This window comes from Sminthopsis crassicaudata, chromosome X (genome assembly GCF_048593235.1).
Source record: "Sminthopsis crassicaudata isolate SCR6 chromosome X, ASM4859323v1, whole genome shotgun sequence".
Taxonomy (NCBI): Eukaryota; Metazoa; Chordata; class Mammalia; order Dasyuromorphia; family Dasyuridae; genus Sminthopsis; species Sminthopsis crassicaudata.
In genome coordinates, this window is record NC_133623.1 from 25,856,449 (window position 1) to 25,872,300 (window position 15,852).

Consider the following 15,852-nt stretch of genomic DNA (forward strand, 5'->3'; position numbering starts at 1 on the left):
GAGGTAGAGGCCCCCTCCCTTCCGACGGCCCTCACAGCGCCACCGCGCGGCAAGCACAAAACTGCGATCCTCCCTCCCTTGGTTCCACCTCCGTCCCGCCCACGCCAGCAAGCCAGGGGCGGGGCCTATATAAAGAGAGAGCTCCCGTTGCCCGGCACCGGAAGTCTAGCTGTCGAGTACCATGGAGCCGGCTAAGATGGCATCTCCCAAGAGCGGGCCAAAGGATGCTCTGGTAGGTGCGAGCGAGGCGCGCAGCTGGTAGGCTCGGCGCCCGCGGGTAGAAGGGAAAAGAGGGCGAGGGGCCTCCGGCTGTCAGGCCCAGCTGTGGCCGTCGCCCCCGGCACCTCGGCTGGGTTTGTCTGCAGCCCCCCATCCCCCCACCTCACCCCCCCTCGCACTGCGGATAGTCCTCCAGCTGTCGGTGTAGCCCTCGGGCTCCTGAGCTTCTGTCGCAGAGGCCTCTCCGCGGCGCCCGCCCCACCCTTCCCCCCCCACACTCTCCCGAGGGGCCCGATCTGGACTCCAAGCAGTGCCCCCCCATACCCTCCAGCCCCGCCGCCCCCACACAGGCTTCTCTGGCCGTCCGATTCTCTTTGGCATTGGGGGCTTTTTTTTTTTTCCCCTTTGCCATTTGACGTCTTTTTCTTTCCATCACCGCCACTGCTCTTCGCCGCCCCCCCCCCCCCCCCCCCGCCCATCTCCGCATAGGACCCACCGTAGCACCAAATAATTACAGTCCAGCAAAGCAATCGACGCGGTGGCCGGCCAGAAAATGGATGCCACCAATGCGGGAATTGGTTTTGCTTGACTATGTGTTGGTTACCGGGGTGGTGATTGGTATTTTTTTTTCCCCTTGCTTTCTCTGAGAGGGGGCGGTGGGGGGGGGGGGCGACGCGGGGGAGGAGAAGGCGGCGGGATGGAGAGAAGGCGCATTTTCGTTGATCGGAAATAATTTAAATGTCATAAAAATGAATAAAACATATTGAAACCATATAGAAAGAAAAAAAAAATGAATGTGTCTCCTTTCAGTCAGTCTGTCAACAAGCATTGATTAATGGCTCGCTATGCGCTAAGCGCTGCGGATACAAAGAAATGCAAAAACAAATAAACAAAAACCCCAGCCTGACTCTTGGCTCTCCAAGAGCCCCCATTCTATTTAGGGGAGATGATACGGAAAAGATTTTGTACGGACAGGCTGCATAGAGGCTAAAGTGGGAGGTAATGGCCAGAGGCTAGGCACTAGCACAGAGAATGATCGAGAAAGGCCTCCTGCAGAAGGTGGGATTTAGCTGAGACTTGAAAGACGCCATCATTGGTTCACTGTACTGATCGGTATTGAATCTTTCAAGGTTGTTTTCGTTTACATTACTGAGGTCATCCTGTATATTGTTATCCTGGTTTTGCCTACTTTACCATCATTGTGCCTCTTTCCACAGCCCCTGCAACATTTTTTTTTTTTTAACCATTTAGGTCTTATAACATCTTTGCCAATCTAATGGGTGGGAAATGAAACCAGTTGTTTGGTTTTGGATTTCTCTTATTAGTAATTTGGAGTATTCCGTCATGGTGGTTGATCACTTGAATTTCTTTTTTTAAAATAAATTTTTATTGCTGTCTTTTTTATATAACCAAAATGTCTCCTAGCAACCCTCCTCTTTCCTCTTCCCTCTCTCCTCCTCCTTCTACTTCCCCCCTCCCAGAGAGCCATCTCATATAACAAATAATATCTTTAAAGGGGGGGGGAGAAAAAGAATAGAAAATTAAATCAGCAAAAACGATCGATCCATAGAAATGTCTGGAAAATATATGCAATGTACCACACCCTTGGACCTCCCACCTCTGCAAAGCAGGGAGAGGGAGGTCTCTTCATGTTGTTGGAGGATAAAATGAGAGACTCTAGGTAACGCATTTTGTAAACCTCAAAGGTTTTATAGATTCTAGCCAATAATTATTATTATTTTATAATAAATATTAGCTAGGATCTATATAGCCCTTTAAGAACAAATCATTTATATTCATATTATGATTAGCACTATTATATTAATGCTATTATTAATGTATTATTAATAATACTGTTATATCTCTTTAGTACCATATTTGTTCCTTATAATTTTGCAATGTTCATTTTTTTATGATTTTTTTCAGTTTCCATTGTAATGACTGTTTTTTGGCTCTGTTTTACTGTGCATTAGATCTGATAAATTTTTCTTTGTTTCTCTGTATTAATCAGATTCCTCATTTCTTACAGCACAGTAATACTCTATTACATTCATGTACCAAAATTCATTTAATCAAGTCCCAATCATTGGTCGTCTTTATTTTCAATTCTCTGCTACTTCAAAAGTGCTGCCATAAATATATTAATATACATGAGGACTTTTTTCTTATCAGTGGCTTCCTTGAAGTATAAATTTAGTAATGGAATCTCTGAGTCAGAGGGACAATATGGACCTTCTAGTCATTTTATTTGAGTAATTCGAAATTGCTTTTCAAAATGGCTGTACTGATTGACAGCTCCACAGTGCACCAATGTGCTTATTGACCCCTTCAGCATTCAAGCTTCCCATCTTTTGTCACCTTTGCCAGTGTGCTGAGGGTGAGGTGAAACCTTAAGATTGTTTTGATTTACATATCTCCCATTAGTGATTTTGAATATTCTTCCTCCAAATATTTAAAATATGGAGATATTTTGGTGGCTCTGTAAATTGATCTCCAGACATTTGATGCATTTTCTAGTTTTCCATGGAATCTTTTTCTATTTGAAATTAATCAAGTAAAGTAACTTAAAAAACCATTCCTTTGACCCAGAGATTCTGTAATTACATTTATACCCCCCCCAGGAAGCCACTGACCAAAAAAAAGGTCCTCATATACACCAAAAATCTTTACAGCAGCAGTTTTTGTTATAGCAAAGAATGAAAACAAAGCAGATGCTCATTAATTGGATAGTGGCTAACAAGCTGTGGTTTAAGAATATGATGGAATATTACTGTACCATTAAAAATGATGAATATGAAAACAAAAAAGCAGGGAAATTTTTCCATAAACTGATGCACAGCAAAGTAAGCAGAGCCAAAAAAATATACATAATGAATACAATAAACAGAAATAATAATACAAGTAACAGATACTACAAAATTACACCCTCACCCCTTGGCCAAAATGTGAACTCAATGACTGTAGTATATTGTAAATATTTTAGACTTGTGATGTCTATCAGTTTTGCTGAGATAGGGAGGAAGGGGTCTTTAAAATATTATTTGTTATACAGCATGGCTTTTAGGAAGGGGAAGGGATACTGGGGGAAATTTTGGTGATGTAAAAAAAGACCAATAAAAAAAAAAAAAACTTATTTAAAAAAAAGAAAAAGGACTCTCAATTTGCTAGGAGAAATTTGGGGAGTTGTGACTTTAAGTAAAAGGTGAATCAATGAAAGCCAGGATGCTCGCATATGGGCCACTGAACTTCCAACTACTACAGGGAGAGAGCAGCAGGCCAGAGAAGACAGCAGCAGCAGAGGAAGAGGAGCCTGAGAAGAAGTGAAGACAGCAGGGGTAGGGTAAAAAGCTGCACAGTCTGGAGCTCAGACAGGTAGAGAAAGTAAACTGAGAGAAAGCTTCAGCTGAGTGATTACTGATTGGTCAGGGAGAACTAATTTCATTGGCCAAGAATACCAGAGGGTTTTTGCCCTTCAGTGCCATCTAGAGCTGGAGAAATGTGCCCCTTTTCTTAAGGACTTGTTACTCTTTGCTGCCACCTCTGGCTTGAAAAGGAAAAGCAGGGGGCTGGAGTTGTATCTGCAGGTGAGCTGGCTTAAAAAAATGAACTTGAACTGTTTTTTGCTATAAACCACATTCTGATTGTACAGTGTTGACATCCAATTGGCTGGTCTGGTCTGTATATCTGAGATAGCCAGTTTGATGATTCTGATGGTTCTCTTGCCTAAAAACTGCTATTATTAAGAGCTAACACTTCTTGGAAATCCTTTTAAGGGTGAGTGGTTAATAAAGTTTATTATAAAGGATATATCTGAGTAGAGATTTCCCCAGTTTTTGGTGTCAAAAAATATTCCTGCTTGGACCAATGACATTGAAGCCTGCGGTCTATGGTTGAGCCCATTCTTCATCATAGCTATTAAGTACTGAATTGAGTGTGATGTGGGTTTACATCTATGTTGTGAATTTATTTTATTACTTATGTGCAATATTTTTGTCTAATTCAGTGATTATGTTTGAATTCTAAAGGAAAAACTTTTTATCCATAGCTGCAAAAAAAAAAAAAAATCTGCTTCTAATAATGATATGATCTTAAATATTAAGGTCATGTATCCATGTAGAATTTATTTGGAATATGGCACAAGATGTTCATCTAACCTTAATTTCTGCCAGACTATTTTCTTAGGTTTCCATTCGGTTTCTATTAAATAGGAAATTCTTTCCTAAGTAATTTATGTTGTCTGCTTTATTGAATACTGGGTTATTGGGTTCTACTTATAAATTCTTTATTTTAAAACAAATGCAAAATGGTTTTGATGATTTCTTTATTATTTTGAGGTATGAACGTGCTCTTACTCCTTTATCCCAATCTCTTATTTCTCTTGTTATTCTAATCTTTTATTTCTCCAAATAAATTTTTTTATTCAATTGAGTTATATATATAAAATAGTTCTTTGATAGTTTGATTGATATAACATTAAAACTGCTAGTATTGTGACTTTTATTATATTGGCACGGTCCAACCATGAACATAGTGAATGTACTCTAGCTATTTATGTTGTTACCATTTGAATTCTTTTATTATTATATAGAAATCTGTTGATTTTTGTGAGGTCATTTTATAACCTGCAATAATGCAGCTCTTACCCTAATTAGTATCTTTGCTAATTCCCAAGGATTTAAGAAAACCATCATGTCATCAGCAAACACAGTTTTATCTGTCATATGATCTTCTCTTCTAATTTAATTTTAATATCTTTAATATTAAGGTCACATCCATTTAGAATTGCTTGTAGGATATGGCATGATATTGATCTAAGCCTAGTTTCTGCTAGTGTGCTCTACCGCTTTCCCAACAGTTTCTAATCAGAGTTTTTTTCCTAAATAATTTGTTTTCCGACTAACACTAGATTATTTGAGTTCCATGGTTTCTTGTCTGGTCTGTTGCATTGATCTATCTACCTCTCTATTTTTCAACCCGTATTAAATGGTTTTGATGACTGCTGCTATATAATGTAACGAGATTTGGAAGTTCTACTCCCCCTTTATCCCTACCTCTTTTCATTATCTTTCTTGTTATTCTAGATCGTTTATTTCTCCAAATGAATTTTGTGTTTATTTCATTCACTTCTATAAAATACTATTTTGGTAGTTTGATCAGTATAGCATTAAAAGTATAAATTAACTTTGGTATTGTCATTCTTGTTATATTGGCATGATCCAGTCATGAGCACTGAATATTCCTCTAGCTACTTTGTTTTTTATTTCATTATGTGGTACCAGTTTATAATTTAATCTTTCCAAATATTTAGGGTACTTTGGTAGATTGATTCCTAAGTATTTTATGCATTTTGTAGCTATTTTGAATGGGATTTTTCTTATTATTGCCTTTTGGATTTTGTTATTATTATATATAAATATTGTTGATGTTTTTTGTGTGTGGATTTATTTAAGTTTGCAACTTTGCCGAAGTTATTGTTTCAATTGGTATCTTTGCTGATTCCCTAGGATTTTCTAAGTAAATCATGTCATCTTTACCTATCTTTATGCCTTAAATTTCTTTCTCCTTTCTTATTGCTATTGTTAGTATTTCCAGAACCATTATCACATAATAGTGGGGAGAGTGGGTGTCCTTGCTTTACTTCTTTATTTATTGAGAAAGCTTCTACTCGCATTTTTTTCTTTTGAAAACTGCCTGTTCATATCCTTTGCTCATTTATTTTGGAAGAATGCCAGCCTCATTCTCCATCCCCAAAATGACAGACTACTATAGCCACTCCTCCAGAAGCAATCTTCCTGGGGGAAAAATAATTCACACACAGGCTATGTAAATGTTCTTGAGCTCCTATTTCACACCCACCTTTTTTGTTTTTTTAAAAAAAAAAATTACATATAGAAATTTGGTGAGGCTGTTAACCACCAAAGAAGCAAACTAGTGACTTCTGGAGTTTATACAGGGAAAGAGTGGGAATTTATTTGGAAGTGTTAAGAATCTGAGCCACTAGGTATTCAGAAAAGGCAATGTGTGTCTGAAATTTAGACACTAAATAAAAATAAAGGGAAGTTTGCTCTCCAGGTGACAGTAGTTGTGACCTTGGACTGCTTTTAGCCAAACTTTAGAGTTCAGTTTTTAGGCTGTCTGTTTTGGTGAGGATAGCTTACTACTTTATTTAAACCCACAGGTGATGGCACAAATCCTGAAGGATATGGGAATTACAGATTATGAGCCAAAAGTAATCAATCAGATGCTGGAGTTTGCCTTCCGTGAGTGACCCACAAACCAAAATTTCTCTAATTTAGTCAATTTGATACTAATGTCTTCTATAATTCTAATAGAATTGTATTTTCTACATCAGCCACATAAACCTAATCTTAAATTACATAAAATGGGCTGAACTCAGAGAGGGCAGTTATTATTTTTATTGTGGTAAGTATTTAAATGGATAGTATAAGGCAAACTTTCTCTCTCTCTCTCCATATATATATATATATATACATATATATATACATACATATATATATTTATTTAAAAGCCATAACATCTCAAATTAATAATTTTTAAAATAAGAACTATTTCTATAACATAACCCAAATAAGACTAAGCCTTTCTCATCTGTCTAAGAGGAAATTGTCTCCATTCTCAAAGGATATGTAACAACAATTTTGGATGATGCAAAAATTTATTCAAGCCATGCTAAGAAAGCCACTGTTGATGCAGATGATGTGCGATTGGCAATCCAGTGTCGATCTGATCAGTCTTTTACTTCCCCTCCCCCAAGAGATGTGAGTAACTTTTATTTAAGCATCTGTTTTATCTGGGGGGAAGAGGGGGAGAGAGAGAGAACACAGCACTAACTAGGGTTTATTTATTTTTCTCAGTTTCTATTAGATATTGCAAGACAAAAAAATCAAACCCCTTTACCATTGATTAAGCCATATTCAGGACTTAGACTCCCACCCGACAGATACTGTTTAACAGCACCAAACTACAGACTTAAGCCTTTACCAAAAAAGGTGAGTGTTTTGTGATTCTTTTTTAAAAAGAAAATAAGTTTTTCCAGAAAATAGTACCATTTATCCCATAGTTAAAAAACCATTTACTAGCCATTAGCTAAAATCACTTGTTAGTACTTAAAAACTATTTTAAAATTCTCTCTAGCCAGCTATTCTTTTGAAAAGAAGCAATGTGGTATAGGAGTTGGGAAGCTGGCCTCAAAGTTAGGAAGGACTTTGTTCTTGAAGCCCTGGGTTCCAGTCATACCTCTGACCCATCTGGGCAAGGCACTTATTCTCTCAGGATTCTAGTCAATTTTCTTAGAACTAAAAGTTGCAGAGAAGGCACCAACCAATGTTGGTAAAAGGGAATTTCCTCACCCAGGATTTTTCGAAAGTAATGAAACAATCCCTTATCCCACTGAAGTAGATTGAGATGTTTAACATCAGGAAGCTGGGACTACCATAGTTGTTATAAGAGCTGAAAGCTAGCTTGCTAGACTATTTAAATCATGCTACTCATTCAGTCCTAGGAAAATGAGGGTCAGGGAGGGGAAGGAACTCGCCTGAGGTCACAAAGCTAGTGTGGGAGTTGATCCCACCTCTCTTGATTCCAGGAAGGGCCCCACTCATCACATCAAGATATCTTCCCTTCCTGCCAAAAATGCCATCACTGGAGATGTCTTTCAGTAAGTCAAGGAATTCACGTAAATATAACCTAACATTCTGTAACGAGAAGCCTGCCTGAAATTGTACTACAGTATCTTAAGTGAAGATTCCAATAAATTCCACAAAAATACATTTGGTGCTTATCCATCAATCAGTAAACATTTAGTAAACTCCTATTATGTGCCAGTCACTGTGCTAAGGCTGGGGATACAAAGAGACAAAAGACAGCCCCTGCTCTCAAGAAGCTTACAATCTAAAGGGAGAGCCAAAAATGCAAACAAATATATACCACATGCATGTTAGACATGGAATAAAGACAGAAATCAAACATTCCTTCCCCTCAGGAAGCCTTACATTCAGCTTAAGTGATAAGACATAAGATAGAAAATACCACATGATTTAAAAGAGGAATACTAACACCTGAGGGGATCATGAAAATCTTTTATTAGGAGGTATGTCTGCCCTGAGCCTTGAAGTAAGAGTGCATCTGGGGAGAGGGAATGGTTTGGACACATTCAGAGAACACTGAAACATTGAATTCAGGGAAACACAAGTAATTGCTTTTGGCTGGAACACACAGTGCATGAAAAGGGAGTGAAAGTTAGAAAATAGTTCAGTGATTGTAGAGGACCATAAATGCCAATTTGTAGTGAATCCTAGAAACCACAGGAAGCCAGTGAAGGTTTTTGAGGTGGTCAGGGCTGTATGATAGGATTATTTTGCCAGCTATATACAGAACAGATGGGAGATGCAAAGAGAAAATGGAACTAGAGAGACCAATTAAGATATTATTGCAATAATGCAAGCAAGTGATACAGGCAGTTTGAGTGAAAAGATGATAAAGAAGAATCAACAAAATTTAAACCAACTTTGGTATATGGAGGGAAAGGAAAGAGTAACAATGGCTATCTCTGCAGTTACAAAGCTGGGTGACTGGGAGGATGGCAGAGCCTTCAAAATTAATATGGACATTAGAAGGAGTAGGTTTGTGGAGAAAGATGATTAAGTTCCATTTTAGATGTATTGAGTTTGAGATACCAAGGATTATGCTAAGTCAGCTCTATGGAGTTGACTTGAAGGTCTCTATATATATCTAGCTCTTATTTGTCCTCTGAAGTGGAGTCCTTCACCACCAAATATCTGCTGTCTATTGGACATAAACTGGATGGCCAAGAGGAATCTCAAACAATACACTTCATTGTCTTTCTCTTAAACACCATCCTACCAGTATCTCAGACCTGTAATCTCGCCATTGTCCTCGACACTTTGCTCTCCCCTAACCCTACATACCCAGTCAGTTGCCAGATCTTGCCATTTTCTTGCCATTTTCTCCACTAACACAGCTAGCTACCAGTTTACTTTAGAGTACATTATCCCACACCTAGATTATTAATTGGCCTCTTGCCTCAAGTTTCTTACCACGACAGCCCATTCTGCACACTCCTGCCAAAAATAATTTTCCTTAAACACAGATCTCACCTTTCCTGTTGCCTCTAGACTAAGTAAAATAGAAACTCCTCATCTAACTTTTAAAGCCCTACACAACCTGGCCCCAGTTTACCTTTGTACCCTCATTGGACATACATATTCCTACCTACAACTCTGCAAGCTAGCTTTCTGTTCATCGCATGTGATGCTTCATCTCTCATCTCCATGCTTTGGCATTAGCCATCCCACTTGCCTGGAATGCACTCTCTCCTTATCTCTGCTTCAAAATCTCTTTTGATACACCTCAAGCACCATCTTCATGAAGCCTTTCCTAATCCCCCTGCTAGTGTTTTCCCTCCCAATCTACTTTGTATTTAACTATTTTGTATATATTTGTACTTATTCCCTTTATATTTGTGCTGTATAGATTTATATATGTGCTTTTCTCCCCCATTGGAACGTGTGTTCCCTATGAATGGGAATTAATTTTGTTCTAGTATCCCCAGCACCTACCACAGTGCCTGTCATGGAAGTTACTAGGCTTAAAGTTGATTGAGGTTGATTGGACAAACAGGTGTTAATGTAGAACTGAAGTTCAAGAGAAAGCTTAATTCTAATTCTGGATATAGATTTGGAAGTCATCTTCACAAGGATGAAAAGAATCCTTAGGAACTGATGAGATCATCCAGAGAGAATAGTAGATAGAAAAGAAAGTCTACAACAGAGCTTTGTAGGCTCCCCACAATTAGGGGGCAGAAAATGATTATGGAACCAGAAAAGGAGATTGAGAAGGAACGGTCACACTGGTAGGAGGAACTTCAGAAAGGATCCCACAAGCTATGAGTGAGTACTGAAGGGCAGGAGAGGTAAGCAATAGTATGTCTCATGTTGTGAGAGGTCAAGTATGACAACTGAGAAAAGGATATCATATTTAGCAATTAAGAAATCACTGATAACTTTGAAGACAGCAATTTCAGTAGAATGGTCTTGCTGGAAAGCCACATTCAAGAGTTAGGAAGCCAGTAGGTACTAAGGAAGCAGAAGCAGTAAATATAGACCACTCAGAAATCAGGAGATAGATATATCTATATCTATATAGATATAGATATATTTATAACTATATATGTGTGTGTGTGTGTATGTAAAATCAGCTTAAGGCAATGATAGGAGAGACCATAACATGTCTGTAGGCAAGGAGTCAAGCTAGGAAGACAGCAAAGATTGTGAGAGGGAGGAACTCATGTTGATTGCCACAGGTTTTGGTTTTGTGTGATTTATTTTTATTTTTTTCCCAATAAGTAGGACGCAAGGTCATCTGCTGAAAGAGGATGAACTGAGGACATTGGTGGTGAGGGGGGCTTGAGAAAATTGGAACAGGCATAGAAAAAAGAAAAAAAAAAAAAAAAAAAGAATTGCTCAACAGCAGTAAGGACTCAGTTGAGAATAGATCAGAGGAATTTGTAATGGATCAAGTGCTAGTTACCAAGTATAACTAGTCATTTAAAAATATTCCGGCATATTTGTGACAGCTTGAATTGAATGCTGGGGGGAAGGGGGAGGATTAAAACAGGAACATTAAAGGAAAAGAGAAAGAGGAACATAATTTTTAATATAAATTTTTGTCATACCATGCTGGATTTGTGCATTACTTGCAAAGAAAACATTCTTCTTTGTAAATTTTGGGGCTTTAAAACCATCAACAATCCAGATTGTATTATAAGATGTCAAATCAGAATCAAGAATTGCGGCTTTCCTTCTTTCCAGGGGCCTGCTGCAGCTGGAAGGATAACTGTTCCCCGCCTGAGTGTTGGTGCTGTTAGCAGCAGACCCAGCACTCCTACTTTGGGTAAGAGAGGGGAACTCATAGCTTTTTCTTGATAGCTTTTACTGCAAAGCACTAAAGTTCCAATAAAGCACTTTGGAAGAATATTTTCAAGGCTTGGATTTTATTTTTAGGGTGATTCAATAGCACACACACACACCCCTTAGTAAAGACAGCAATATATGTCAGAGTGAATGATTTGTGATCTTTTCATAAATCTGGAAGTGAACTCTATTATTGATAGCAGCCCTTAGTAGTCCTTTAATCTCTGAACCCCAAGGCATTCTTGGAGAATCCTAGTGAAACAGGCCCTCTATTTCCCAAGGCAAGCTACCATCCCTATTTACAGATGCTACAATTGTTACAAAGTTCTTCCTGATATCAAACCTTAGGGTACCTCTTTACACCTCAGTGTACTTTACAACTTGCCCCATTGCTCCTACTTCTACCCACTGGGGCAAAGCAGAACCAGTCTAATCAAATCTTTCCTGCACATTAAGAGTGCCTGCCTCTCTGCCAGATCCCCTGAAATCTTCATGCTCCTTTCTAGACATTCTCTTCTTTTAAGTTCCACATCTCCAGCACCTTCCTTCAAGCTTTTCCTCCAAAGAGCATGATCACTAAGGCCTTTCCCTGGGCCCATATAGCCCTCTTGGGAAATTCTGCAGCTTGCCTGTATCCTTCCTAAAACTCAATACTGGAGACAAAACTAGCTCAGATCTGTTGATTTATAGTCTTAACACCAGCGCTTCCTGTAAGTTTACCATCTAAAAACAAGCTAATAAACTTTAAAATATATGTTCTTTTGATGCTCATCACATTAAGAGAAATTATACTAGCATTAAGGCACCTAATAGAATGTTAATATTAATTACAGGTACCCCATCTGCACAGTCAGTTGCTGTTTCAACTAAAGTTGGGGCCCCTGTGCCAGTGCCAGGTCAAAGGTTCACTGTGCAGATACCACCCTCCCAGTCTGCTGCTGCCAAACCAGGTAATGAATCAGTCATTCAAGCACTTTGGATTTATTTAACATTTGTTTCCAAATAATGGCAGCAAGGTGTCTAATACATCCTGTACTTATTCTGAAATTCTCACAAATCCCCCAGATATACAAAGCTTTGAAAAAATGGCTATTCCTTTATTATCCCTATGTGTAACTATCCAAACATGATTTTGCTAACCTCATAAAAGCATACACACTTCACATAGTAAGACACTTTTTACTAAGTTGAATCATTGTGCTAGAAAGTACCTCACTATTCACAAGAACTCTAGTGTATCATTTGTGAACAAAATCATCACCACCACCCCCAAATTGGTGCTTTGTAAGTTAGATTTCATATAAAAATACTACAGATTTTCAGTCCAATCCCAAGCGGGTCTCATAGCAACATTCTATTCCTCCCTGGGTCCCCATTTACTCTCTCACTCTATAGATCTAGTCCAAACCTTGGCATTATTCCTTAAGCTTCTCCCAGCACCTCCTCTTTGTTGAGAATCTCACCTTATGCTTCACCAAAAACATTGAAGCTACTTAGCATGAGGTCCCCTACTTACCTCCCCAACCATCTCACAGAATTCCCGAATCTGCCCCTATTCTCTTCTCCTTCATTAGAGTTTCTAATTAAGAGGTGGCTCTGCAATCCCCATTCCCTCCCATTATCCTCTGCACATTGCCCCCATTCTTTCTCAATTTCCATCTCTCCTTAGCTACAGACTTTCTCTGCTGCCAAAAACCAAACAACTAGTGAAAAGACAGGTTTTACCTCAAAATCCTATTATTTAACAGTATTCTATTTGGGGGTCATGTTTTTATTTTGCAGCTGTTCCTGCAGCTCCTGCTGTTCAGAATGTTCTGATCAACCCTTCTCTGATTGGGCCAAAGAACATCCTCATCACCACTAACGTGGTATCACAGAACACCCCTGTGGAGTCACCAAATGCATTGAAAAGAAAACATGAAGACGACGACGATTATGACAATTTGTAAACGGCATCACCTGACAGCCTCAATGCATTTGTAAACGGCATCACTTGACAGCCTCGATGCATTTCTAAAGTATAAATAGTTTGGAACGTAACTGTAACCATGATAAATTCATAGGAAACAAACAAATAAGTGTTTAAGTAAAAAGTAATGTAGTTGTAAAACTTTTTCTGCTGTTAAGATTGTTGAACTTTAGTAGGATCATAAATGTTTTTCATTAGAAGTTGCATGCAAACAATAAAGTTATAATTCATCAATTTATTCATCATTTCATTATGTTGGGAAGATGAAAGGTCTATTAAACACCGAATCATTTACAGTGCTATAGTATGTAGTCAGTCCTAAGCATAATTTCAGTCTTTTGAAATTGTAACCATGTGTCATTTTAGAAAAAAGTTTGTAGTTAATAACCTTAAACTGTGTTAAAGTGGATAAACAGTTAAGTTGCCCACATACAACCCCAACCTAGCAGTTTTTTCCCTGAATTCCTTAGCTTTTTTTTTTTTAAACCTCTGCTAACTTTTGCATTTTGGGAGACCAAATTGAACATAATGCTTAAGAGCCCAATATGGAATATGAAAAGGAATATGATCCAAAACAGACTTCATTAATAAACCTCCAATTGTAGTATCACATTGGGTTTTTTTTTTTTTCCTTTAATTGGGTCCTCAATGTCACTTCAAAGTTTTTGCATGTCTTTGATGATCCGTTTCAAGTATCAGATTATTCTTAAGTAATTATTCTACAAGTCTGATATTCAATTGTTTTGGGATCACCTTGAAATCTTGGACTTCTCCATCCCTGACTAGTCCATTGTATGGAGTTCATTCAAGTTCTGTCATTTTACATAAAGGCAAAATTTCATCAAACCTTACATAGATTTCAACAGTTTCTACAGCTTATACTGAGTTGATTTTCTATGTTCCAAGTTGGGATGCTTGCCTAGCTCTGAGGACATAGCACCTCCAATTTCAAGATGCTCTCAGACATATTAATATTAAAGTCAGAACTAACAAATGTGGGATACCTCTAATCCTTTCACCTGGATCTGTTCTCTTCAAGGTGGATTTGCCCGCCTAGACATTCTACTCCAAACCACATTAGTGATACTGTCATGTGGGATGAAATCAAATTCTTAAAGTACAAGTACATTCTCTTGCCTCTTCATTATCTATAAGGCAAGTAAAAGAAAAGAAAAAAAAAAAATGCACCTAAATCCAAGTTCAATCAATGCAACTTCTCAAAAATGGATATATTTTGGTTCTCTTTGAAGATATCTGAAAAATCTTTTCAGATTCAAAAAAATTGAAAATTATTTAATACAAAAGAATTCAATAGCCTTTGAGATTCAATTTTTTTTTTCTATTTTTGCTGAAGCAATTGGGTTAAGTGACTTGGCCAGAGTCACAGAGTCAGGAAGTATTAAGTGTCTGAGGCCATATTGGAATTCAGGTCCTTCTGACTTCAGGGCTGGTGCTCTATCCACTGTGCCATCTCAATTTTGAAATCCATTCCAACAATTTTTAAAAGAATTATTTTTTTCATGATAAATGCCTAGAAACAGTCATTCAAGTCAACCTTGAAGGACATAGTCAAATACCATGTAGCAGTTAATACTAGTACCCCTGCCCTTTTGATTGTTAGCCTAAGGGTCTCAAAAAAGGCCTACTGTTTTGCAGACTAGAGGGGACAAAGAATGATTAATCTGCAGGAACAGCAGTGAACTCTGTTAATGTGAGGTGTCTTGAGAAGAAATGAGTATGTGACAAAGATGAATGCCAAAAAAAGAAGGGGGAGATGGCAGATAAACTAAGAGAATTATCAGGCGATAATGTACAAATATATTCTTACCAACCCTTGTTAGCTATATTCCATCCCAGGCAAGAAATCGGCATCCCCATATTCAAAGCCATGATTCAAAAGAACAAATCCCATTCTTTTAGCCCATGATTCACTTCCCAATTCTATTTTTTCTCTTCTGCTTCCCTTGCCTTCAGTGGTAACAGTAAGGAAAATGTAAACAACCTGCACTCACATAGTCCAAAATTTAGTGCCCAAGACTTCACAGTACTTTTAGGCCCTTTTTGGCAGCATCACGTCTATCCACATTAATCAACAAATGGGTAATACCATTTCACTAAGTCTTTACACACACACACATGGAAGACCATAGTTGCCTCTATTGTTATTAGATCAAATGCTTTTTTAAAAAATAACTTTCAGAAGGAAATGTATTTCTCTGAAAAGTTTTATCAACTAAATAAAGGGCATAATTCAAAAGACTAGATATTTTCTGTGATTAACAAATTAGCACCCCTGAAATAAATACAAAGAAAAACACTGAAAGTTTTCAAAATTGTGAAAAGCTACAAGCTATTTTTGGAAAGACTACCCAAACTAATAAACCATAAGATGAAGCCCAAAATCACCAATGTTTTGCTAGATGACCTCTTCCCCAGTAGTTTCTGTGGTTCTGTTTTATCTTATTTCTTCCTCCTCATAGTATCCAGTATCCTCCCTGACCCCTTAAAAACTGCAACTCGTTTCCTAACTCTTTGTATGTAGCTGTCCTCCTTTTCTCCCTTCTGTTAAATGTTTCCTTGTTCTTCCATTTTGAGTTCCTAATAAAGGTCTATTGTTTCTCCTAAAGCACTTCAGTTTCCCCTACTTGATTCTGTTTTCTGTGGTAGCAATTCTATGTCCCTAACAAAGTGAAATGTGAAATCTTTATCTCC

At 38.0% G+C, this 15,852-nt stretch overlaps 1 protein-coding gene across 2 annotated transcripts; it reads left to right on the forward strand.

Annotated features, from left to right (window-relative positions):
• Positions 1-4: 4 nt before the first annotated feature.
• Positions 5-13,374, forward strand: TAF9B (TATA-box binding protein associated factor 9b). 2 transcript variants are annotated; one of them, XM_074277156.1, is made up of 8 exons: positions 5-232; positions 6,398-6,479; positions 6,862-6,998; positions 7,095-7,229; positions 7,826-7,897; positions 11,070-11,151; positions 12,005-12,121; positions 12,954-13,374. In XM_074277156.1, exons 1-8 carry the CDS (start codon positions 182-184, stop codon positions 13,118-13,120), a joined length of 843 nt encoding a protein of 280 aa, XP_074133257.1. In that variant the 5' UTR covers positions 5-181; the 3' UTR covers positions 13,121-13,374. The 2 variants fall into 2 exon arrangements, with proteins under 2 accessions (XP_074133257.1, XP_074133258.1); XM_074277157.1 differs by lacking the exon at positions 7,826-7,897.
• The last annotated feature ends 2,478 nt before the right edge of the window (positions 13,375-15,852 follow it).

Coding starts and splice junctions, on each gene's coding strand:
- TAF9B (XM_074277156.1), top strand. CDS start 182: ATGGAGCCGGCTAAGATGGCATCTCCCAAGAGCGGGCCAAAGGATGCT. Junction 7,898..11,069: donor ATCACTGGAGATGTCTTTCA/GTAAGTCAAGGA, acceptor CCTTCTTTCCAG/GGGCCTGCTGCAGCTGGAAG. Junction 12,122..12,953: donor GTCTGCTGCTGCCAAACCAG/GTAATGAATCAG, acceptor TTTATTTTGCAG/CTGTTCCTGCAGCTCCTGCT.